General features: G+C 60.2%; 2 protein-coding genes across 3 annotated transcripts; one reads left to right on the top strand and one right to left on the bottom strand.

Moving 5' to 3' along the window:
- Positions 1 to 779: 779 nt before the first annotated feature.
- HSD17B7 (hydroxysteroid 17-beta dehydrogenase 7) lies at positions 780 to 23,619 on the top strand. Of its 2 annotated transcripts, none has more exons than XM_053659363.1 (9): positions 780 to 871; positions 1,027 to 1,230; positions 1,946 to 2,038; positions 2,932 to 3,046; positions 4,602 to 4,796; positions 5,264 to 5,368; positions 6,090 to 6,146; positions 7,155 to 7,253; positions 22,693 to 23,619. In XM_053659363.1, exons 1-9 carry the CDS (start codon positions 837 to 839, stop codon positions 22,699 to 22,701), a joined length of 912 nt encoding a protein of 303 aa, XP_053515338.1. In that variant the 5' UTR covers positions 780 to 836; the 3' UTR covers positions 22,702 to 23,619. The 2 variants fall into 2 exon arrangements, with proteins under 2 accessions (XP_053515338.1, XP_037005373.2); XM_037149478.2 differs by lacking the exon at positions 22,693 to 23,619 and adding an exon at positions 9,140 to 10,260.
- CCDC190 (coiled-coil domain containing 190) lies at positions 11,387 to 14,237 on the bottom strand. Its single transcript, XM_053659403.1, has 4 exons — positions 14,042 to 14,237; positions 13,150 to 13,478; positions 12,043 to 12,163; positions 11,387 to 11,846 (listed from the first exon to the last, which is right to left on the bottom strand). The coding sequence occupies exons 2-4, from the start codon at positions 13,334 to 13,336 to the stop codon at positions 11,387 to 11,389; spliced, it is 768 nt and encodes a 255-aa protein (XP_053515378.1). The 5' UTR covers positions 13,337 to 13,478; positions 14,042 to 14,237.
- Positions 23,620 to 23,922: the final 303 nt, after the last annotated feature.

The following is a 23,922-nucleotide window of genomic DNA, read 5'->3' as shown; positions in this document are numbered from 1 at the left end:
ACCACACGCTTACCTACAAGACTGTAGACTATGTCTACACAGGACTTTCACTGCCTTGAACAATGTGAACACATTTTTTTCCCCCAGTGGTGACCTTGACAGATAAGGGAGCACAGACAATGCCTCGAAAATAGCCGGAGGAAGCTACAATAATGATCCGCTTCGTCCTGTGAAGTTCTGGGACCCTCTGATTCCATCCCATTACCCAAGGGTTGAAAACTGGCATTCTTCTATGTTTCATTCTACATAAAATTCCTCATAAGGTCAATGTTCCAAAGATGGCATTTTAGAGATCTGGAGGCACAAGTGGTTGTAAAGTGGCGCAGTAAAGAGGAGCGGACAGTCTCCAAACTTCAGCTCCCAGACACGAACCTTCCCTGTGATATACGAGGCTCAGCGGCAGAAGCCCCAGTCCGAGCAGACAGAGACCAGGGCCGCGTGCGCCCCGTGCGCGCTCCCACGGCCTCTGCCACCTGGCGGGCGGGGCCGGCATACCTGGGTGGTGGAAGCGGGAAAGCGCGGATTGGCTGGGAGCTGGCCCCTCCCCTCGGCCTATCTCACCCCCACCTCAGCAGTGGCGCTGAGCGGGAGATGTAACGCGATTGGTGGACGTGGCGGGGGTGTGGCAGGCTGTATTATTCGTCCTTGATTGGGCGGTGGGCGGGGTACGGGGGCCGACCTGGATCTGATTGGAGAGCGTTCTTGAGTCACAGGCGTGAGGGCATCGCTGGGCTCTGATTGGGCAACGGGCGTGGGAGGCGGGGCCGGCCAGGGTCTGGGCACTTCCTTCCAGAGCCCCGAAGGTCCTGCCGGCGGTCGGAAGTCTCTGTGGAGCGATGCGGAAGGTGGTGCTGGTCACCGGGGCGAGCAGGTGAGGCCTCGTGCGCGGTCGCGGCGGCGGGACCGGGGGCGGGTCCGCGGTGCCTGGTCCGGCTTTCTCTCCTGCCGCCTGGGCGGGCTCTGACCCAGCGAGACAGGCCGGAGGGGCACCGCGGGGTTAATGCAGTTTCCATGTCTGAACACCAGCGGCGTCGGCCGAGCGCTCTGCCAGCGGCTGCTGCAGGAGGAAGACGAGCTGCACCTGTGCTTGGCATGCAGGAACCCGGGCCGCGCCGAGGCCCTCCGCGCCGCGCTGGTGGCCGCCCGGCCCTCCGCCCAGGTGAGCACCGTGCAGGTGGACGTCTCCGACCTGCGCTCGGTGCTGCGGGCCGCCGGGGAGCTCAGGCACAGGTGGGCCTCTCGTTGACGGGCTTTCCCACGTGGGGTTGTGCAGCGTAGCCACTGACAGAAAGAGAAAGGGCAGGAAGTCCTGGAAAGGAGCGCCTGGGCATCAGAAGTGATGCTCAGGAAGTCCGTTCATTTTCCTCGTGGTCATGCTAATTTAATGAAGATTGATACAGGAGTGCACCCCGAGTGTGACTCCTCTGACACCTGAATGCATTTTCTACCTCTTTCCTCCTCGGATCGCCAGGTAGGCCAGGCAGGTGCGGACATCACAGCCTCTGACACGGAAATGAGAGAAATGTGCCCAGGAGGGTCACAGGGCTTTATACTGCTGTGCTGGTCCCGGAACCCAGATCTCCTCCCCAGTTCTTCAGGGAAGACATTTAGTTATCACAAACGAGTACATTAGTATCCAGTAGGATATTTGGTAATTTAGCCCCAATTTAAGGTGGTGAGGCTGCGGGGGAGAAGGAGGCGCCAAAGTAATCAGTGAGTTGACCAGCCCCAGGCCGTCCTGTTAGTGGGCCTTGTGCTCAGTTAATTCTCCAAACAGCCGTCCCGGAGGTGGGCATCGTCATCGTCCAGACTTGGGGAATGGTGGTCAGTACAGACTCGGGAACATGGGACCCCACATCATAGCTCCCCACTCCCGCCGTTGGAAGCCACCGTCAGGGAGGGACACCCCTGGGGCTGACAGTTCTGCCTGGTGTCTTGCCTGCAGGTTTCGCAGGTTAGACTGCGTGTACCTGAACGCCGGGATCATGCCCAGCCCACATCTCAACGTCAAGGCACTTTTCTCCAGCCTCTTTTCAAGGTAAGTCTCATTGTCCAGACACCCTGCTGGCGAGGAAGGTGCATACTCTTCCCCTCATTTTGCCCTGGGCATGTTAAGTTGGGGGGCAGAGGGGGCGTCGAGAAGAGTAGACCGAGCGGGTGAAAGCATTCGTCTCTCAAGGGGACAGTCGTGCAGCATGGTTCCGTGTCGTGCTGGGCCCAGGATGTCTGGGAGCAGAGCCCCTCAGGATCAGGCAGGGGCCGCCAGACCCCGGTCCCCAGGAGGGCGCCTTCCTGGCAGGTGCTCTGACCAGCAGGTGGGAAAGCACTGAGCACTCACTGCGTCCCTGGAGATTCTCAGTGCAGCATGGTGGCTTCCAGAGTGTTTGACCCCAACCCACTGTGAGGAAGCAGTTTTGTCCCGTGACCTAGAGTACGTGTTCACACACAGAGGTTCTTTGGTTTTAGTTCCCACTAAACGCTCCACGCAGACACTCAGTCCCACGCTGGCCTTGACCTCCTCCACTGGTCCACAGCGCACACTGTATTAATAGTGTTCTTGCTCCGAGAACACCCAGTACGAACCATAGGCGTCTGAATGACTTGGGGAGGGGGGCAGCAGGCATCAGTTTGTGGGGGGAGGACTCTCCATGGCGTAGCTATTGTCCCCAGAGATGTTGACCTGTAAGCTGATTTGCAAAGGGGTGGGGCAGGTTGGAACGGGTTCTCAGAGGCTCAGGCTCCTGTTGGCAGCGTGACCTGTGGTGCGTGAGTACTTCCGGGGCAAAGGAAGCGTCCTTGCATCGTATTTGACAGAGTCGTCCAGGATCGGGAGGTGGGGTTTGGGACAGGGACAGCAGCGGGGGGCGGGGGTCTCTTCCAGGTCTCCAGTGGTGGGAGCTGAGAGTCACGCGATCTCTTCTGCTGTTTCAGAAACGTGATTCACGTGTTCTCCACGGCTGAGGGACTGCTGACCCAGGAAGACAAGGTGACGGCCGACGGGCTCCAGGAAGTCTTTGCCACCAACGTCTTCGGCCACTTTCTCCTGGTAAAGGGCCCACCAGCCAACACTCAGTGTGGGGGGTATAGCGTGTTGATGGCGTTCCGTCTTTGAGTATTTAAGTGGGACAGTTACTCTGAAAACCCTGGTTCCCTGCCGCAGCCTGGTGCGATGTGCTTTTTCTTTTGATGTTGGCTCTGGAGAGCAGAGAGGAAGGAGAACGAACGCTCAGAGGCCTTCAGAGACGATGCGTGGGGTGCACAGACGGTCCCCCGCTGGTCTCAGGGCGGGGTGTGGCCTCAGGTGGGAGGGTGGCCGGCCAGCCTTTACCCCGTGACCATTCTGACCCCTGAATTCCTAAGCCCTCCGTGCCACCGTCCTGGGTGCAGGTGTGAGCAGAGACGGGCACCGCGTCCACTCTCTCTGAGCTCCAGCCTCGGGTCCACCTCACGGGGCAGCGTCACTGTCTAGGTGAAGTCACGCCCGGCCGTGTCCAGTGGCCTCGCTGGGCTTGCTGCACACGGTCCGTGTCTCGGCACAGACTCACCCTCACTGTCCTTCACAGTGAGCCCATTCCCCTGGAAGTGGGACCACCTCTGAGGAGTGGCCTGTATTTGTAATAAAGTAAGGTAGAGGTGAACAGTGGGACACTAAGACACCATGAGAAGAAGTGAGGTCAGTACTTTGCACTTGGGCGGGGCAGCCTGATGGATTTTATCGTCACGGAGACGCAGAGGGCTGCCGTCGGCCCAGGGCGACCTCGATTGTGCAAACAACAAAGACACGTGTTCACACGGTACATGTGCACATACAGAGTGTGTCACGGAGGGTGCGGATTGGGGACACCGCTGCCTTTGATGTGGGTGCCAGGGCCTCGGGGATGAGTAGGAGGCTCATGTTTCATCATGTCCTTTATTATTATTTTTAAAATCGTACTAGTTTTTCAGTCAAAGTTTAATTAAAGTACGAAGTCAGCACGGGTCCAATTCCTATCTGGCCACTTGAAACTAGGTGTGCAGAGGTCGGTGTCTGCCTTTTCCTTTACCTCTGGACAGTCCTCTTCCTTCGCCCTCTTCGGATTGTGGAGGAGGGGTGACGGTGGGTGCCCCCGCGCACCCTGGGTGTGTAGTTTCTGCCGCTTTTCTCGCTCAGGTTGGTTCTGCGGGGCCCGCCCCTGGGACGTGCCTCCCCCACCCCCGATGGTGTTTTGGTTTGTTGTGAGCACGTCCCTTCTGACGCCACAAGGAGCTTCGAGCCCACTCTGTGCTCCCACCCTCGGCCTAGAGCGGCCGTCTCGGAGGCCGTCTGGTTCCCGTGTCCCTTGTTGTTGGGACACGTTCGGCCAGCAGCGCACGGTGCCCCTGAGTGCGTGGGTCTGAGTGTGGACACGTATGTGCTCAGATCTCCACATGTAACCACCGGCCTCTCAACCGAGGTGAACGAGAGCCTGAGCCTCTCCTCATTCTCCCGGGACGTCCCCTCTCCGGGGGACCAACTGCTGCGTTGCAGGAGACACTACAGTGGTTTCAGAGCAGGGGCTGTGCCCCCCGCCCGCCCCCGTGGGGACCGTGATACAGCTGCTGTTCCTCTTTCCCTCACTCAGGTTCGGGAGTTGGAGCCGCTCCTCGGGCCCAGGGACAGCCCGTCCCGGCTCATCTGGACGTCGTCCCGCAGCGCCCGGAAGTCCAACTTCAGCCTGGAGGACGTCCAGCACAGCCGGGGCCGGGAGCCCTACAGCGCCTCCAAGTACGCGGTCGACCTCCTGAGCGTGGCCCTGAACCGGCATGGCAACGGGCAGGTGAGGCCCCTGCCGGTCCGCGGCTGCCGCGGGCGCCTTCGAAGGCACAGTGGGGTCTCTTGGGCGGGGTCTCTGGGAGGACAGGGAGGGACCCGAGGGGCACTGGCGGTCGGTGCGCGCGAACGTCACAGGGCCGGGAGAACAAGCCCCAGACCTGAGGCATCTGAGGCTCATTCACCAGCCTGTCGTCTGCAAGAGCCGAAGTGTCCCCAGCAGAGGGACAGTGACAGAACCCGCGACTGTGTTTCCCCGGCCGCACGCTGTCCCTGGGAGTGTGGCACCTTTTCTGTCACGGTGGGGTGGGGCTGAGGACGCTGAGGTTGGCAGAGGTGGTCCTGTACCCAGAGGTCACGGGACTAGCGATGGGTGTGGCCCAGGCGGAGGTCCCTCCTGCCCCCATCTGGCTCGTTCGGGTGTGCCCCGTGCTGGCCCCCCCGGTGCTCAGCGCGCCCCCGTCCCTGCTCCAGGGCCTGTTCTCCAGCGTGGTGTGCCCGGGGACCATGCTGACCAACCTGACCTACGGGATCCTGCCGCCCTTCGTGTGGACCCTGCTGATGCCCCTCATATGGCTGGTGAGTGCACGCCCGCCCGCACGCCCGCCCGCACGCCCTCCCTGGTGTCTGGAATCGGTTCCATCGGGACCAGACAGGTGTATTTGAAGGTCAGGAAGTGGTTTAAGAAACTGAGCCTGGGTGTGGCAGAATCCCGTGGCACTCGAGGTCTGAAGTCACCTAGGTAGCCTCTGCCCCCCAGCTGACCCCTCAGAGTCCTTCAGAGTCCCCCCTACCTGTCTCCTCCTCCATGCAGGACCATGGTCCCCAGGCCCCAAGGGTCCCAGGGCTGCAGCTGTGGGAGACCTGGGCCCCACGATGGGGACCTGGGTGCCCCGAGTGGGCCTTGGGGTCCCGTGCATTTAAAGCCCCCGGGTCAGGACGAGTGTGCGTCCCGTGACTGTGGAGCCGTGTGCCCGCCCCGCTCCGTGGTTTCCGTGCCTTTGTTGGGTCGGCGTGGCCTCAGCACGCTAGGAAACGTGCTTCCTTGTGGGGCTCAGAGAGCGTGTCCCTTGTCACGCCAGGTGTGGAGAAAGAGAAACGGCCTTTGTGACGCCAGGGGCTGACTCGGGGGACCGGAGAGGCAGTGGTGCTTCTGTTCAGACCTGCTTACGCTCTGGCACTCAGCAGACGTCCGCTGAGGAGAGACGCAGGCTGTGTTTTTGACCGCACCAGTGAGGCAGGCCGTCGCGACCCCGTCCCAAACCACCGCACGGCGGTGACTCTGTCTTCTCTTTCCCAGCTGCGCTTCTTCGCGAATGCGTTCACCCTGACACCGCACAACGGAGCCGAGGCCCTGGTACGTGACGGGTTCGAGGCTTGTTCGGTTACTCCCGATGCAAACTGTCCACCCCCGGGGAGCTTTCTCGGTCTCGACAGAAAGGATGAGAACATGCTGTGTGGGCAGTCGGGCCCCCTCAGGCCCGGGGTGGCAGAGGCTCTCCGCAGGGGTGGGGCTCACAGGGCGGTGCCCGCGTGGGTCCCTTGGGGGGGCCAGGCAGTCCGGGGGTGGGGGGCAGCGCTTCCCGCAGGGCAGGAGCAGCGGCAGCCGCGCCCGGGCTGTCCAGGTCGGGTCGAGCCGCTCCTCCATCCCGAAGCCGGACGGCAGGACGGAGCTCCTTCCGGACTTTTCTGCTGCTTGGGACCCTCGAGGACCGAGTGCCGTAGAGCGCTTGCGCGGTGGATCCTTCAGCGGTGGCTGAAGTGAGAGAACAGGGAAGCACTGACGAGGGTGAATGAACGTGGGAGTCAGCCGGCCACTGCAGCCTCGGTAAACGGTGCCGAGACAGACTCGGTGACTGGGGCGCAGGTGGACAGTAGAAGCCAGAGCTTTCAGATTCACCTCCGTTCGTCCTCGATGTGTTTGCCAAACTGTCGGGGACGTCAGTGAGCAGCCCTTTCTGGAGGGATGTCACAACCCCCTAATGTGTCCGACAGAGAATCGAGCCTGGAGGTGTGGGGTGCAGAAGACAGAGTCTCCCTTACAAGCACTCTGGTCGGCGGCGAGAGCTCTCGGGGTGCTCAGAAATGGGGGGCACTGGGGCCGAGAGGCTTGACCGGGGCGAGAGGAGTGGGGGGCTGGGTGTGAGGGCCTCACTCACGTGGGCTGAGTTCTGCTGGCCTCCCTGGTTCCTGGCTGCGCCCCCGGGGGTGCACCTTTTCCCGCGTAGCCTCTAATTATCTGTGAAAACTAGCTGGCCGAGGGGATTCCTGGCTTCTCTGGAGCCAGGCGCCAGCCCGGAGTCCCCGCCAGCCTCGCAGGCCACGGGCGGGATGGAAACCACGGCTGCCTCCCCTCTCCTCGCAGGTGTGGCTCTTCCACCAGAAGCCCGAGGCCCTCAACCCTCTGACCAAGTACCTGAGCGCCACGACGGGCCTCGGGAGCAACTACGTGACGACCCAGAAGGTAAACCCCTTCGCCCTCCACGTGGCTGCTCTCCTGCCCCGCCTGACGCCTCCGGGCTCCCTCCGCCAGCACCGCACTGGCCGGTCCCGTTTCTGGCTGGTCCGTGGCACGTCTTCCGTCCCCCGGCGAGGCCCTGACCTTCCTCTTTCAGCTCATTGGTTTCTCCTGTTGACCCTTCAGGTCTCAGCTTGTATCTTGGCCTCTGTGACCCTTCAGGTGGGGTCAGTGCCTCCATGAGGGGCATTGCTGGCAGCTCACTCTGGGCCGTGCGTGTTCCCTCCGAGGGGGCCCTGTCTGAATGTCAGCTCTCGGGGTGGACTCTGCCCCCTTCCCAGCACGGGGGCTGCACGCTGGACGAGACAGAAAGGGCCTGGGAGCGGCGTCGGCTCCCTCCGAGTGCGGCCCACCCAGGGCAGACAGCCGTCGGCTCCGAGGGACGGGCGCCCTGCAGGGGTGGGGGCCTGCGCTGCGAGTTGCAAATCCCGCCGTTTTCCGAGCAGAAATCGAACACAGAGGGGCCGCCAGGGGATGAGGAGACTCATCTGGACCACGCAGACACTCAGACTGTGCTGTTTCCGTCCTGAGTGCGGTGTATTTCAGCCGCCCTTTCACCGGCTTCCTGTGGGGGGCGCTGTTGGCTCATCTGGTCTCAGCTCGGGGCCGGGCGGGGCAGTGACCCAGTCTGCTGGTCAGCAGGGTGGCCGGAGGCCCAGGGGAGTGGCGCTCCCTGCTTCCCACAGCACCTGCCCCTGGAAGCACCGGTGGCCCTGCAGGTTTCCCGGAGCCTGTTCCGCGGGGCACGAGGCCCTGGACTGGGGGTTCCAGAGAGTGTGGGTGGCGGCCTGTCCTGCTCCCCTGGCCAGCGCGCACGGTCAGGTCCCCCGCAGGCTGCACGTCCACCGCGAGGACGTGTGTGTCCAGGGTGTGACCTCGGGTTCGCAGGTTGTCCTGCACTCTGTGACTTGTTCTTCACACTTCATGTAAAACGTGGTAGCACCCTGAACCCCCTCCCGGGTGCTGGTAGCTCAGGGACCTTCCGGACTCTCGGTTTGTCCCAACGTCCTACTTGTCAGTCTCGGGGGAGTGGCCTGTGCATTCGGGGAGGCGGGGCTGAGATCTGCAAACTGAGGCATTTCAGCAGCACTTTGGGGGGCTGCGTGGAAGGTGGTGTTTCGGCCTCGGATGAACGCAGGCTGGTCCTCCGTCCTGGACCAGCCAGAGCTGGCCGAGCCCCCACCCCCACCCCGGCAGCATGGACACCTCGGTGACCGAGCGAGTGTGGGTGCCATTTCTGAACCGTGCACCGGTTTTGTCCAGTTCCCAGCCCTGTGCGGAGAGAGGCTGTGTGGGAAGCTCAGACTCTGTGGACCTGAAGGGGGTTTTACTGCTTCATTTGCAGACAGCGTGTGGGTTACAGTGCGACCTGCGGCCTCAGCAGCCGGGTGGGGGCGGGCGGGGTGGAGGCCGGGGTTTCTCAGGCCTGGGAGGAGTTTGGGGAGGCGGCAGCTTTGCAGACGTCAGCCGCCCAGTGCCTGTCACTGCTCTGCGGCCCCCCCTTCTGGCTCCGGGCGCAGCCTGGCAGGAGGAGGGAGGGGGTGCCCCTTCCTCTCTGGGGCGTCCCGGGTGTCTGGGGACAGTGTGCAGGCCGGTGCTAGGTGCTCTCGGCAGGTGGACGGGAACGGACCCTTCGGAGTGTCCTCCTCGTCCTTCCTCAGGTCCGAGTCGGTTGGTGTCTCGCGTGACCGGGTCGTGGAAGTCAGGGGCTGACAGTGTGGGGGTGCGGCCCTTCCCTGCTGCCGCTTCTCCGTCCCCCCCCCACGCAGAGCACCTCCCTCGTCCGCAGCGGCTGTCCTGTCCGGCCATCCTGGTCTCTGATTCTCTTCCAGATGGACCTTGACGAGGACACGGCTGAGCAGTTGTACCAGCACCTGCTGGAGCTGGAGCGGCAGGTTCGGGCCACCGTCCCGAGCGCGGACTAGCGGGCGGCCCCGGGACACGCCCCCTCCGTCCTTGCCTGGGCTGCTGTCTCGAGGGGCCGTGTGTGTGGGGTGAGCGGGGCCTCCGCTGTCTCCCTCCCCTCTGAGGCCCTGGCGCCCGTGCCCTGGTGAGAAGAGCTTCCTCGGTTACAGGTCGCTGCGCGGGTTTCCGGCGGGTGTCCCATCACAGTCTGCGGGTGACCCTGCGTTCGCCGCCTCTGCCTGTGGTGCGTGTCCTGCAGCCGTAACCCAGGCCACACTCTGGGACATGGTGTGGCCTCCGGTGGCCGAGACGCGGGCCGGCCGGTTCTCCTGCTGGCCTGCCCCCGCGGGAGGGTGGTGGCCACTCCGAGTGTTTCCTGGGGGCGTCTTCTCGGGTCTTTCGCCCCCATTCTTCCTGTAACAGTCCTGGGGTTCGGGCCCTGCCCCCCTGCAGCCGCCCGCACACTCAGGCCCAGGAGCTCAGGGACGGCGTGTTGGGCCGCTTCCTCCCTGATTTGCAGAGCGTCCCGCTGACGTGGCAGCTGAGGTGGCCTGACCCCACGCTGTGCACGGGCTCGTTGCCGACCAGCAGTTGCTGACTCTTGCCGGAGGAGACTTTGATCGTTGGTGTTATAGGGACGGGAGGAGGGTGGTGGGGGGGAGAGAAACACTGACTAGTTGCCGACCGGGACTGAACCTGCAATTTTGGTGCATGAGGTGATGCTCCCACCAGCTGGGCCGCCGGCTGCCGGGGCTTCACACTCACGTCTCGCTGGCTGTGAACTTGCACATGATCTGCTCACGTTTTCTCAGTAAAGTTTTCCGGCCGAGTTGCTGCTGGCGGGCGGGTGGTGGCCGTGGTCAGAGGTTGGCCCAGACTCCACATCCGTGATGTGAAGACAAAAATGCTAAAATGCTTAATTAAGGTGTTTTGGCCCCAAACATAACCCATACCTGGGATAGAATAAAGTGAGTGAAGTTTTGGGTGAGTCAATAAAAATGAAAAATCATATAGAAGTAGATTTGCTATGTATTTTGAAGGGTTTTTTGGTCACTAAAGGTATTTTCAACAAAGCTCAACGTTCTGCACGGGAACGCAAGGGCCGGACGCTCTGGGTGGTGGGCGGGTGACGGGGCTGAGGGCGGGCGGGGCTGGGAGCAGCGCCGGGCAGACGCGCACTCCCTGGTCTGTGCAGGGCGGAGCCCCGCAGCTCCCTCTGTCCCGGGGGCAGCGCTGGGTGCCGTGAGGTCTGTGAGTGAGGGGAAAGGCATCGCTGAGCACGGTGACCCTGCGGCTTCTGCCCGAGGCTGGCACGTTAGAACGTGGCGGCCCAGACACCGCCGTCAGGGCACCGAGCGAGCACCCGATTTTGCAGTGACACGTGAAACGTGCTCGGACACGGAACAGGGGAACCGCTGCAGGTGGACGTGCGGCAGGTCTGGGTCCCCCAGGTGCCTGAGGACAGGAGCACTGTGCGGAGAGGGCCACAGACCAGGGTGGACCTGGATGGGTTCTGTCCGATGCAGAGGCCCAGGTAGCGGCCACCCTCCCGCTGCCACTGTGGCCCGGGCCCTGGCCTCCGGCTTGGCTGCAGGAGAAAGACTGGGACCGAGTGGAGAACTCAGCCCGGGGGGTCGTGATGGAAACAGCAGGGTGTGAGGGGGAGGCCGGAGGAGGCCCAGCCAGTCACCGTCAGTGAGTTCATGCTCCCGGCCAGTGTGGCACCCGGCCGGCCTGCCCCAGTGCTTCGTGTCTTGGGAGTGTTGGAGGGAGCAAGTTTCTCGTCCACGGCTCACCGTGAGGGTGCAGGTTGGGTGTGAGCCGGCTGGGGGTGGGAACGAGAAAACCAAAGCCGGCCACTCGGATGGGAAGGCCGAGAGCCGGTGGTGGCCACAGCCCCCGTCCCCCTCCCGTTTTCAGGGAGTCCCTGTTCTAGCTGTGAGCAGGAGCAAGGGCCTCCGGTGTGGCCAGCAGGTGGCACCACGAGTCTCAGAAACTGGGTGGTTGTCCCGCAGACTCGCATTTTTGACTTAGCAGCCAGCACAGGCGGTGGCCTGCCTGCCCTCGGAAGCCTCGCTGGTGTCGTGGATTCGGTGAGAGGGAGGAACAGAGATGGAAACAAGATGGAGACAGAGGACACGTCCCTCTGGTGACTGCGACATGGCGCCGGATGGTCACAGAGGCGGTGACCGAGAGGCCGCCCTGCCGTGGGTCGCAGGGCCCCCGTGCCCGAATATCTCCGGGAGGCTGAGCACCCTCTCAGACTCGGGGGGCACCCGGTGACGCAGGTACCGGGCGTTGGCGGCCCTGGCCAACAGCTGGGGGAGGGAGGGCGCCGGGGCCTCGCTGTCGGAGTTTCCCTCGCGCCCCGTGGCCCTCGGGGACGGGGGGGCGTCCCCCGACCCGACCCCGCCGAGGTCTCCTGTGGGGGTGGCCCCGAGGTCCGGGCGTGCGGGCTCGGGGGAGGTGGCCTGGTGCACGGGCTTCTCTTCTCTGACGTCCGAGGCTGCGCTGCTTTGGGACGGCAGCGGCTCTCTGCCTTCCTCGGGGTCCTGGAGGGTAATGTCACGGGAAGGGGGCTCCTGGGACCCATTTTTGCGTGTTCCTCGAGTGGGGTTGGTGGTTGCTTGTGCTCTGGGCAGGGGGGCGGAAAGAAGAAAGTTCTCTGACAACCGACAAAGATGCCGTAGTTTGAATTTTCGAGTTACCGGCCCACGGCCCCTTTCTGTGATGTGAGCCAAGGGAACAGTGGGGTGGGGTCTCTGTGCTGGAGGAGGGGACGGTGGGGAGGGACAGTGGGCAGGGGCACACAGCCGAGGGCGCCTCTCACCTGCGCCCCGAGGCCCGCGGGGCCCCGCACCTCTCTCCCTGCGCTGGGCACACGGTGGCGTCCCCTGGTCTCTGCTGGAACCCATTCCCGGAGGAGGCGGGGCACTTGCTCCTGATGTCTGCTTGGGGTGGGTTGAGTGTTACGGGCTGAATCGTGTCCCCGCTCCTTGTCATGCATTTGAGTCCTAATCCCTGGGGCTCAGGAGGTGACCTTTTCTGGAGACCGGATCACCTCTACAGAGGTGACCAAGTTAGGATGGGGTCACTCGGGGTCCCTAACCTGATGTAACTGGTGTCCCCAGGAAAGGGGAGTTTGGACAGAGATGCGTGCAGAGGGGAGGCGGTGCGGGGACACGTCCGCGGGCTGAAGACAGGGACCTGGACAGGCCTCCCCTCTTGGCCCCGGGAGGGCAGTCTCCCCTCACCTCGCCCTGCGGTCCCTGGCACCTGGTTGTCCCGGCACTAAACCTGAGACGGAGGAGGAGGAGCCAGACGCTGGTTCCCTGGGCCAGTGGGCAGGCCGCCAGGTCACAGCATGTGGGCGGAGCCAGTGAGGGGACACCCGCAGAAACTTGGCCGGCCTGGCGGTGTTTACCCAAAGCGTGTTAACCAGCATTTGGAAATCCCTGATCAGAGGTCTGAACAGGCCGAGGAGGCTTTGTTTGAACGTTCTGTTTGTTGAGCACCATTTTTCGAAACAAAATAATCACGGGGTGTGCGCGGGAAGGGCGGTGGGGGGGCGAGAGTTCTCGCTCATCCCCTGCTCAGCCTGCCCCGGGCCACCTGTGCACACCACGCGTGTGCCACTGATGCTGGGGGCTCCGACTCGACGTCCCTCCCTGCGGGCACTTCGAGCTAAACGTCACCTAGTGAGTGGCTGTTGACCAGGCTTGAGAAGGAGGGGGAGCCCACTCAGCCCAGGTGCAGCGAAAGGAAAGTGGAAGGAAAATAAAGCAAGACAGCAGGCAATGAGGGGTTTAGACAGACAGTCAGTTGGCAGATGGGGCTGTGGCCACTGCAGGAGGGGCAGCTGGGGGGTGTGGGGCGGGCTGCAGGGTCCCAGGGCCTGCCCCCCCCCCCCCCCCCCCCGCCGGCCTCAGGCGCTCACGTTGCTGCAGCCTCTCCCGCTCCCGGCGGAGCTGCTTCTGCTCCCAGCTCAGCAGCCGCAGGTGGTACAGGCAGGTGCGCTCCAGTCTCTGCAGGTGCTGGCGCAGCCTGGCCTCAGCCTGCTTGGCGTGCCTCCTCTCCAAATCCAGGTGCCTGGACATCCGTCCCCGGGCCACAAGCCCCTCCATGGCCTTCACGGCCTGGGGACGGCGGACCAGGTGCTCCCGGGTACCACACAGCACAGCTGGGAGCTGACCCCCGCTTTCCTCTGACGTCAGGCTGTGGATTCTGTGTATTTCCGACTCCACGCCGACCTGGGGGGACTCTACTCTGGAGAGAAATGGGTTTCCAGGGGACCTGGGAGGGTGGAGTGTAAGTTGTTCCCCGGACCCTCGGCCTCTTTGCCAGTAAATCAGTGACAGGCGGCAGGTGGGGCCCCCAGCCCCAGCCCTGTGCTGGCTCTTCCGAGGACAGAGGGTCCCGGTGACGGGGTGGCGCTCCGACTCCCAGGGGTCTTCAGGTTGGTAACGGGAGCCAGTCGGAGAGTCGGTCTTTCAGAAAGTGTGAAGGGTCACCGAGCACAGACCTCCAGCACGGGGGGGGGGGGCATCTGAGTGGCCCTGGGGGCCCCTCTGGGACCGACACGGCTCCTGGGCCTGAGCTCGACTGTCTTCCCAGAACTGCCGCCCTCCCCACCCTGAGGACGGAGCCTGGGCGACATCTCTCTCCACCGAGCTCTGCGGCACTAACAGGCAGGGACTCGTCCCCGAGCTGGGCCCGTCATGGTACCGTGATCCCGGTGCTGTCGGGGGTGGGGTGGGGAGGGAGAGTTTCTATTAAAGCAGATTTGCTTTTCGGTCTGAGCTGGGACAGGACCGGTGAGCAGCGCTTACCTGCAAGCCCAGTGTTTGCCAGCAGGAGGCCGCGGTGCCCGCGGGGCCTGGGGGAAGGAGCCAGTTCCTCCAGTCCCCCCCCGGGGCTGCTGCTGGGCTGCCTCGGAGTGTGGGCTGCACGGGAAAGCGCCCCACACCCTCCCCAGCTCAGGAATGCGGGCTCCCAGGGCAGGCCCGTCCCAGGCCCTGAGTGGCTCTCGGTGCCGGTGCCCGCCCTCCCCGACTGCCCCCCCCCCACACCGTGTCCATGGGAGCAGAGAGTGAAAGGAAGCAGGAGAGTCTGAGCCCTCACCCCCCTTCCTCCGCTTCGCCATTGCCCTCCCCTCCCCCACCCTGCTTCCCAGCAGCCAGCTCAGGCCCAAAGGGGCACAGCGTCCTCGCTGCCCTCAGACCCGCAGACCCTCAGACCAGGCGTGTCTCTGCGGGGTGGGGGGCGGGAGGGGTCTGCTGATCTGGGTTAGCAGCGCACCAGCGGCCGGCTTTCCCAGCCGTGCTTCCTGGGTTTCCCTGAGAACCATTCAGGTTTCCCAGGCTGCGACCACAGGTGAAGGGACACTCTGTCCCCTCGGGGACAAGCTGCAGTGGGCCAGGCCACCCACTGGCTGTGGAGGACAAGTGGCCCTGATGTCCCAGGGTGTTTGGTAGTGTCCCCAGGGCTTCCTGGGCGGAAGCCAGCCCTGCCGTCACCCTGGCCGTCGCCTGCCGTCACCCTGGCCGATGGGCTTTACCAGGAGTCCCCTGCGGGGACTCAGGGCCCGTCCCTCCCCTCCTTCCTGTGACGGGATCCTCTCCCCCAGAATCTCAGTGCCGCCACCTAGGTGGCTCCCAGCAGGGTCACCAGACCAAGCAGGCTCCTCAGTGTCATCTGAGGGCTTGACAGGACCCAGCGTGTCCCCCACTCCAACCTTGGTGGCCACTGGAGCCAAGGGCAGCGAAGGAGGTTCAGGGAACCTGTCACTCCGAGCCACCTTGAGTGGACGCTGACAGGCGGTTTGCAGAAATGACCCGAGTGTGGCAGCCCTGGAAAGGGGGCGGCAGCGGGACCTCAGGGGCTCGGGGCCAAGTGAAGGGGGGGTCACAGGAGGCAGCAGAAGTCGTTGGGAGACTCTTGGTCACACAAGGTCATGCTTCACCCGGAAGCAAAACATGGTATCACAGGCAGGCCCGGAGGTGGCTGATGGCAGGTGAATGTCCCCCTGACAGCGTGTGTCTTGTGAGCAGAGGATAGCAGGACCACGGATCCGGACCGGCCAGGGACGGACCAGAATGCTGTCCTGAGGAAGGACACTGCTGTGTCTGTCCCCGCCAGTCCCCGGACTCAGAGGGGTGCATGTCAGGAGGGGAGGAGACAGTGCCCACCTGTCCCCACCGCACCAGGGCCGGAGACGGGACAGACAGAGCAGGCCGCTCTCCTTCACTCCGTCCCGTGCACCCCAGCGAGGCAGGGGCCAAATGCGCGCGAGCTCGGACTCTGGGTGCGGACTGGCCTGCGTCACAACCAGAAGTGGGGGCCGGAAATGTATCGAATCTGCCCGATGATGCCCTCAAGGGGCAGAATGCAGAGGGATGATGGAGGGAAGCCTTCATTTCAGCCTCTAAGGAAGTCACAGGTCTGGGCAGCCACCCTCGGCCCAGGGAGGAGCTCACGGTGGCCCCGGGGACATGGCTGAAGCCCTGCTCTGTGTCCAAGTCACTGAGAGAAGAGAGACTAAACACCCCAGTGTCGTGAAGACCTTGGAACAAACTTCACCTGAATCTCATCAAACCTTGGTGTCTCAGGGCCAACGTCCAGAATTCTGAAGAAATCGCAGGACAGCAGGAGAACGCCAGAGGGGAGTGCGGGTCTCTCTATTGGACTCTGGTTTCTCTGGCAAATCAAGAGCGAGGGGATGACATGGAGAACATGCCCCCTGTCACGTGGCAGTCCGAGGAGGAAGCCACCGAAGCGGAGGTGGGCTCCTCCAGACCCGAGTCCCACCCACCGGCTGTGGAAGGCGCTTTTGGGATGGGGGGCACCGGAGCCGGGCACGGGTGTTAGAAGCCCTGCACACGTTCTTGCTAATTTTGCTGGTTGCGATCATGGCAAAGCGCTTCGATAATAAAATCCCTATCGGTCAGAGACCTGGCCGGATGTCTCTGCTGAGGAAGGCCCATGTCTGCTCTGAAACTGTCCAGCGCAACGAGACAGAATTCCAGCGCCAAGGGCTGTCTGCCAAAGGATGGCAGCCAGGACCTGGGCGCCAAGGGGCTTATTAGCTGAGTCCTCCTGATTTGGGAAATGCTTTAAATTTTCCGTAATGAGTAGTTCACATTCTTCTGAGACGACCGGATTGAGGGGAAATTTCTTATATTCCCAATAGTGATGGTTGTGTGTTCAGCTGACTTTTCCACAGAAATAACAGAAACCAGAAAATGGCAGACTGTCTTTAGTGACTCGAAAGAAAATAAGTCTTTGACCTAAAATTTGATACACAGGACAATGAGGGCATTTTCAGACAAGTAATCGAAAGGCAGAGTTTGTTCTCCGCTAAATAAAGCTCTCCAGGATGTACTTGAGGTGGAAGGAAATGTTCCCAGAGGCGGGGTGGAGCCCAGAGACCGCGGGCACATCTGGGGGAGGCCGGTGACCGCCTGGCACCTGGGGCACCAGACGCGGAGGCGGCTGCAGGTGGCCGAGTGGCCGAGTGACCCGGGGCTCCGTTCCCGCTCAAGAGACGGGTGAAGACATCAGTCAACACTCCCCCCCCATCAGGTGAGGTCCACGTGGCCATCCCTCCGGTAAGTATGAACAGGATTAAAGAGAACGAAAGACAGGGAAAAAAGAACTAAGTAAGATGGAATCTCCATCAAAATGTAGCAGTCATTACGTATGTAAGTGCCTGAGTGGTTGTGCTAAAAACCAGGAATCACCACACTGGCTGCCGGACCCGAAGCAACTATAAAAACGTATGGGAATGGAAATAGTGAAATCCTCTGAAATCCCTCAATTCCACGACAGTGGCTGAGCTCACCCAGATGTTTTAGTGCTGCTTCCCAAACCCAGACCCGAGACAAAGAGGTGAAAATTGAAATAACTAAGGAAAAGTGGACGTTCCACATCACATGGAAAATGCTGATCCACCCAGATTGGTAATTAGGAGACACACTTAAGAAGCAGGCGGGGACTTCGGCCGAGGGGGAGGCGTGGGTAGACACATTGCACCTCCTCGCACGGCCAAAATTAAGGACAACAGAAATTTGGAAACAAAAAAAAAACCCCAGATCAGACAGAAAATGGAACTGTACGAAGTACAACCATTCATCCAACCGCTAAACCCGGCGAAAACAGGCAGCAAGACAGACGGCGCAGCCCAGGGCCCCGGCACCGGGAAATAAAGCCTAAAAGCCCCGATTGAAAACACCTGTGGGGGTTGAGGCGGCAGCGGGAGAAACTCCCAGCCTCACGGGAGAGTTCATTGGAGAGACCCACAGGGTCCTAGAATGTACACAAACCCACCACCCACATGGGAATCAGCACCCAAAGGGCCCAGTTTGCTTGAGGGAAGCGGGAGAAGAGACTGAAATCCAGCAGAGAGCGGAGCAATGGCCACTGTTCCCTTTTGGATTCCATCTCCACATACAGCGTCACAACCCAGCGACGTGGGTTGCTCCAAGGCTCCCGCCTCATGCGTAACAGGCACGACCAGACCAAAAAAAAAAAAAAGCTTAAATGGAAGAACAGATCAGAACCCCAGAGCTAATACATCTAAGTGACCAAGAGATAGCTAACCTATCAGATGCACAGTTCAAAGCACTGGTGATCAGGATGCTCACAGAATTGGTTGCATTTGGCTGCAAATTAAGTGAACAAATGAAGGCTATGATAAGTGAAATGAAGGAAAATACACAGGGAACCAATAGTGATGGGAAGGAAACTGGGACTGAAATCAATGGAGTGGACCAGAAGGAAGAAAAAGAACAACCAAACAGAAAAGAATGAAGAAACAAGAATTTTTAAAAAAGGGGAGAGGCTTAGGAACCTCCAGGACATCTTTAAATGTTCCAACATTTGAATTACAGGGGTGCCAGAGGTGAAGAGGAAGAGCAACAAGTGGAAAAGTTATTTGAACAAATAATAAAGGAGAACTTCCCCAATCTGCCAAAAAAAAAAGGCTTCCAGGAAATCCAGGAAGTACAGAGAGTCCCAGAGAAGGTGGACCCAAAGAGGAACACACCAAGGCACATCATCATTACATTAGCCAAGATTAAATTGAAGGAGAGAATCCTAGAAGCAGCAAGAGATAAGGGGACAGTCACCTACAAAGGAGTCCCCATCAGACTGTCAGCTGATTTCTCAAAAGAGACCTTACAGGCAAGAAGGGGCTGGAAAGAGGTATTCCAAGTCATGAAATCCAAAGATCTACAACCAAGATTGCTCTATCCAGCAAAACTTTCATTTAGAATGGAAGGACAGATAAAGTGCTTCTCAGATAAGGCCAAATTCAAGGAGTTCATCATCACCAAGCCCTTATTATATGAAATGTTAAAGAGACTTATCTAAGAAAAAGGAGATAAAAAATATAAACAGTAAAAAGACAGCAAACTCAAAGTTATTAACAACCACACCTAAATCAAAAGCAAACTAAGCAAACAATAGAACAGGAACAGAACCACAGAAATGGAGATCACATGGAGGGTTAGCATCAGGGGAGTGGGAGGAGGAGAAGGTACAGAGAATAAGCAGCATAGACGGTGGGGAGAAAGTAGACGGGGGAGGGCAAGAGTAGTGTGGGAAATGCAGAAGCTAAAGAACTTGTGACACATGGACATGAACTAAAGGGGGGAATGTGGGTGCGAGAGGGTGTACAGGGTGGAGGGGAATGGGGGGAAGTGGGACAACTGTGATGGCACAATCGATAAAATATATTTTTTAAAAAGCAGGCGGGACGTGGGCATCAGGACAGCACCCCTCTGGCTGCTTGTAGACAATCTCCTTGCCCTGTAGAAAGGTTCCAGAAGGTGCCTCAAGGTACTTCTGCTCACGATGCATCGACTTTGACCTATTCAGAGGGCTGTTTTTCTGGGTGGCCAGGTGCCCCCCGAAGCTCCCGGGTGTCGCTGCTTTGGAAGAAGAGGAGCTTAGATATTCTAGGAGGCACCTTGTTCTGGCAGAGCCTGCAGAGGCTGGGAGCTCGGAGTCGCGGACGTTCCCCCCATGGCGTCGGACAGGCGGGGGTGGCACCATGTTATCGTACAGCTCTGTCTTGTCCCGCACGGTGGGACTCACTCACAAGGTGCTCGTCCAGATGGTCACGGGCTAATATTAATTTTTTCAAAATGTCATATTTGTTTTTTTAAAGGTTTTATTTATTTATTTTTAGATGTGGGGAAGGGAGGGAGAAAGAGAGGGAGAGAAACATCAATGTGTGCTTGACTCTAGTGCGCCCCCTACTGGGGACCTGGCCCACAACCCAGGCATGTGCCCTGACTGGGAATTGAACCAGCGACCCTTGGGTTCCCAGGCTGGTGCTCAATCCACTGAGCCACAGCAGCCAGGGCACTAATATGAATTTCTTTAGGTTCGATTAGAAACAAAGCAGGAGCCCACGCGGGCGCACGCCCTCTTAGAGAAATCCAGGTGCCCTGTTTGGCCGGCAGACGCCCGTCTACAAACAGCTGGGTCTGAGGGTGGAGCCCCCTATAATGTTCAGGAGCTGGCCCCTCGCCCTGGCCGGGGTGGCTCAGGCGGTTGGAGCATTGCCGAAGGGTCGTGGGTTCGATCCCGGGTTGGGTGAGTACGAGAGGCAGCTGATCAAAGTCTCTCTCCGCCTTCCTCTCTCTCTAAGGCGATGACGAAGTGTCCTCAGATGAGGGTAAGAAAACAAAATCTGTTCTGGCCTCGTCTGGAAATTTCCCCGATTACTCATCCTACGGTCCACTCCCATCTGCCCTCCTCTCTGCCCTTCCCCCTCCCCCACATTGTGGACCCCAAGGCTCTGTCCCCGGCCCACCCTTCCCTGCGGTGAGGACCCCCTGGGAGGGTCGGGGACGTCCTCAGAGGAGGAGCAGAGAGGCTCGTCTCTGCAGAGGGACTTGGGCGTGTCGTTGCGGCCGACATCACTGTTGTTTCGAGTCCCTCGGCGCCCGCCGCTCTTCCGGGGCCATTCGGAACCCTCCGTGACCTTGAGCGATGCCGGTGCCTGTTTGTCCCGTGCAGGGCAAACGCCTTGAGAGAAGGGATTTTTTTTTTTTTTTCCAAAAATCCACGTCGGCTTCATCCTCATGCAGCTGGGTGCCCGGCTCCTGCTGGGCCTCCAGTAACTGTTTGCGGAATGAATGGGGGAAGACACGCCTCGGCGAGCACTTGGTAACTCAGGCTTTTACCTTTCCTGGTCGGTTGGTAACCAAGAGCTCTTCAGGGCTGCTCCGTCAACCTGGGAAAAGGGGTGTGTTTCTGAGAGAGTGCGGGTGCTCCTGCGGGCATTTCTCCTGGGGGGCTCAGGCTGGGGGGAGCCACGTGTTCATGGGGGCACCGACCCGCACCCCACTCCCTGTTCACAGTCCCTGGGAACCTGGCTCCCTCCCCGCTTATCGCCCAGTTTCCGTCCTTCCTCCTTGTGTTTTATCCTGAAGTGACCAGGTTCTGAGGTGTCAAGCTTTTGAAACCCAGCAGCCTGGGCAGCCGAGCTGCATCAGGACCGGGTTTCCCCCTTTGTCTCCCGGCGCCAGGGGACAGCTGTGGCACCCTTATCAGGGGAGAGCGCAGGGCCAGGGACTGCCCCTCTGGGATGCGGCCCCCACCCCTGCACACGAACACCCCTCCCCCACTCTGAGAGTCCCCAGGCCACCAAAACAGGCCCCCCCCCCCAAACCAGGGCTTTCAACACCATAGAACTGTGCGCTCTCCCGCTTCTGGAGGCTGGAAGGCTGCAGTCGGGTGTGGTCAGGGCCATGCTGGCCCCTCAGCCTCTGGGTGGGACCAGCCGCGCCTGTCCCAGCTTCCAGGGCTCAGAAGCTCCTCCGCTCGGGGCCACATCAGTCCGGTCCCTGCCCCCCTCTCCTCACAAGGACATCAGTTGGCTTAGAGCCCCTCTCATTCAGCGTGACCTCACCTTAAACGGGTCACATCCGCAAAGACCATATTTCTAAACCAGGTCACGCCATAGGTGCTGGGGTTAGGGCTGATTTCATTCGGGGCCACGGTTCAGCCCAGTCTGTTAGGTCATGTGACCTGATTTTTATTTCCATTTTTAATAAATAGGTAGCTTGTGTATTCTTTAAAAATGGATGCTATCTTAATGTTTATTATAGTCATCATGGGGAGATACACAATTTTAATGGCCATTATCCTATTCCTCTACTGTAACATCTCCTGTTATTAATCTATTGTAACACCCCCCCCATTCTTACGTTAAAGGTGTGAAATCAAGTGGGGAGAAGCCGGAAGGTGGGAGACCCCAGAGTTCAGTGTCTTCACCCCTTTAAAACACGGTTTAGCTGAGCAGCGTGGAGCAGAACCACCGGTCAGGTGTTCAGGCGAACGATGACCGGAGAGCGTGACCCGGACGTGAGGGCGCTTGGTCCGGAGTCGGCAGACACCTCTCCAGGAACACAGGGCCATTGGTGGTTAAAACCAAGGGCAGAAGAGGTCAGACCCGCTCTTCCCGCGCAGGGTCAGGGGGGTAGCTCTGCAGGTAGAGATTTTCTTGTGTGTTGGTTTCTACAAGGAAGGTGCAGAGTCTTCCAGCCGGTCACTGGAAGAAACCCAGTTCCCGGGCAGCGGAGGGGGCATTTTGGAGGAGTGGGAGGGGAGGCACCTGGCCCTGAAGTGCCTGCGTGTCTCCATCAGCCCCGGCTCCCCACCCCAACCCCCGCTGGACAGCAGCACCCACTCCTCCAGGACCAGAGCTCTGACTGTAGTTCAGCAAAGCTCGGACCCGGGACAGTGTCCCGGAGATTCACTGACGCCGCACAAGGAGGGTCGGGGACTTAAGGACGGGGACCGCGGTGGGAGACAAGGATTAGGGACAGTGACTTAGGGAATGAGGGGTGTTCACTCTGAACCACCAGGCTCTTCAGGGCGCACCTCCCGCCCACGTGTGGTCAGGGCGGACACACTGCCACCAGACGCCCGGGGAGGGCAGCAGTGACGATGGGGCGTCCATCGCCGGGCTCTGTTTTGCTTCAGATGGTTTCTGGAACCACCCACGCAGAACCGTCGCACCCGTGTTGGAACGAAGCGGCGTGGGCGGCGGAAGTCGCGCAGGCCTGGAACTCGGTCTCCTACGTTCAGTTGGGCTCTTCCCGTTCACGTGCTTCTGGGAGGGGAGACGTGTAGTTCCTGAGTGTGACACCGGGTGGCGCTCCTAAACCACGCAGTGCTCTGCGGCCTGGGCGGCCGCCCGGAGGGCCTGGCCCCGGGAAGTGGGGCCTCGGGCGGCGCCGCTCCAAGGCCCCTTCCCTTTATGTCCGGTTCTGGCCCGGCCTGAAGTCCCGGGGCCTGTTCTGCGGAACTGGGTTTTCTTTTCTTTCCTTTTTCTTTTTCCTCTTCTTTTCTTTTTTCTACTGCCACATAAGCGGAGGCTTTTTTTTTTTTTTAATGGTACAAGTAAGGAAATGTTTTTAAGGGCTAAAACTGCCGCATGACGTCACTCTCTGTGTTCCATGTTCAGGTGGAATAAAGACGACATTTCTGTCGATTCAAAAGAAATCCTACAAGCTCATGCCAGTGGGTTATCCCGAACCTCCAAACCTTTTTGTGATCAAATTCATAAAATAAGGTAACAGAGTGAAAGCCTTTAAGGAAAACAAAGTGTCCCCAGCAGACGTGAGCTGAGATGCTGCTGTTGTAAGATTCGCGTGGGCGGGAGGTTGCGGACCTTGGAAACTGCTGGACGTTTGTCACCTCGTGTCACTGTCTCAGCCGTCCACTCCTTGTCAGGCTCGTGCTCACCTCCTAGTTACCTGAGGGACACGCGGGAACAGACTGCGGGGCAAACCGTCTGCTGGGACGACGTCCCTCAGTCCCCTCGTGACCGGCAGCAGTCCTTCCTGCCCATCTGAATGTGAGAGGTCGCTTCCGCCCCGGGACCTTCCTGACACCTGGCCTCGCCGTCCCAGCCCTCGAGGGTGCGGACCGAGCCTCCATAGTTTCGGCGTTTATACATCGATGGAGATAAAAGCACAGATGTGAATACAGGGCTGCCCTCTCGTCCACGCTGGTTTGCTCCGCGCTGACCGCCTTCACTCCTTATTTTTCTGTTACTTTGAGGGGCTCCCCACTTTTTCAGACGCATCTCCGAGTTGTTTATTCTCTTTTCTGGAATTTTCTCTGCATCCCGAGTTCTCCCTCCAGGGTGATGCTGGTCCAGTGTCTCTCTGCCAAGGGCCATGCTTGGCTTCACGGCTCCAGTTGCCTCTTCTCCAGTTAAGTCTTCGGCTCTGGAAGTGAGACCCCCTGAGCCACGAGGCCGGGAACACACCAGATGGAATTTAGAGAAACTGCTTATTAGCACAAATAATAAAGAAACTACTTATTAGCACAAACAAGCGCCTTGGCCACATGCCCGGCAGTGACCACTCATCAAGGTAGCAGGTTCGTTTCCCATTCAGGCTGATCCAATGCGCGGATTTTCGAAGGCCCGTGGGTGCCGGAGCTGGAGCTGAAGTCAGCCTCCCTCCCCGGGAAGCCCAGAGGCCAGAGCCCCACCCCCACCCCGGGAAGAAGCCGGAGTGTGAACAGACCCTGGAGAGCAGCTCGGTCCCCAGCTCGGGGAGTTGCGGGAGGAGGGGTCGGCGCCCCCTGAGCTGTGACCTACATCCACCCGTGTTTCACACCCACTCCGACCATTTCATTCTGAGGACAGCTGTGCGGACACTGCTGTCCCCTTGTCCGCAGATTT

Source organism: Artibeus jamaicensis, unplaced genomic scaffold (assembly GCF_021234435.1).
Source record: "Artibeus jamaicensis isolate MK-2021 breed Jamaican fruit bat unplaced genomic scaffold, CSHL_Jam_final scaffold_625, whole genome shotgun sequence".
NCBI classification, from domain to species: Eukaryota; Metazoa; Chordata; class Mammalia; order Chiroptera; family Phyllostomidae; genus Artibeus; species Artibeus jamaicensis.
Note: the sequence above shows the minus strand (reverse complement) of the source record. Positions and strands in the feature narration are given on the sequence as shown.

Bases quoted from the DNA above. Each gene is read 5' to 3' on its own strand.
- CCDC190 (XM_053659403.1), bottom strand. From the start codon at position 13,336: ATGGAGGGGCTTGTGGCCCGGGGACGGATGTCCAGGCACCTGGATTTG. The intron at 12,164-13,149 runs GTGAGCGCCTGA...ACCCACCCCAAG, and splicing joins GCGGGAGAGGCTGCAGCAAC to CAGACATCAGGAGCAAGTGC. The intron at 11,847-12,042 runs GTGAGAGGCGCC...CCCCCTGCCCAG, and splicing joins CCGCGGGCCTCGGGGCGCAG to AGCACAAGCAACCACCAACC.
- HSD17B7 (XM_037149478.2), top strand. From the start codon at position 837: ATGCGGAAGGTGGTGCTGGTCACCGGGGCGAGCAG. The intron at 5,369-6,089 runs GTGAGTGCACGC...TCTCTTTCCCAG, and splicing joins TGATGCCCCTCATATGGCTG to CTGCGCTTCTTCGCGAATGC. The intron at 6,147-7,154 runs GTACGTGACGGG...CTCTCCTCGCAG, and splicing joins ACAACGGAGCCGAGGCCCTG to GTGTGGCTCTTCCACCAGAA.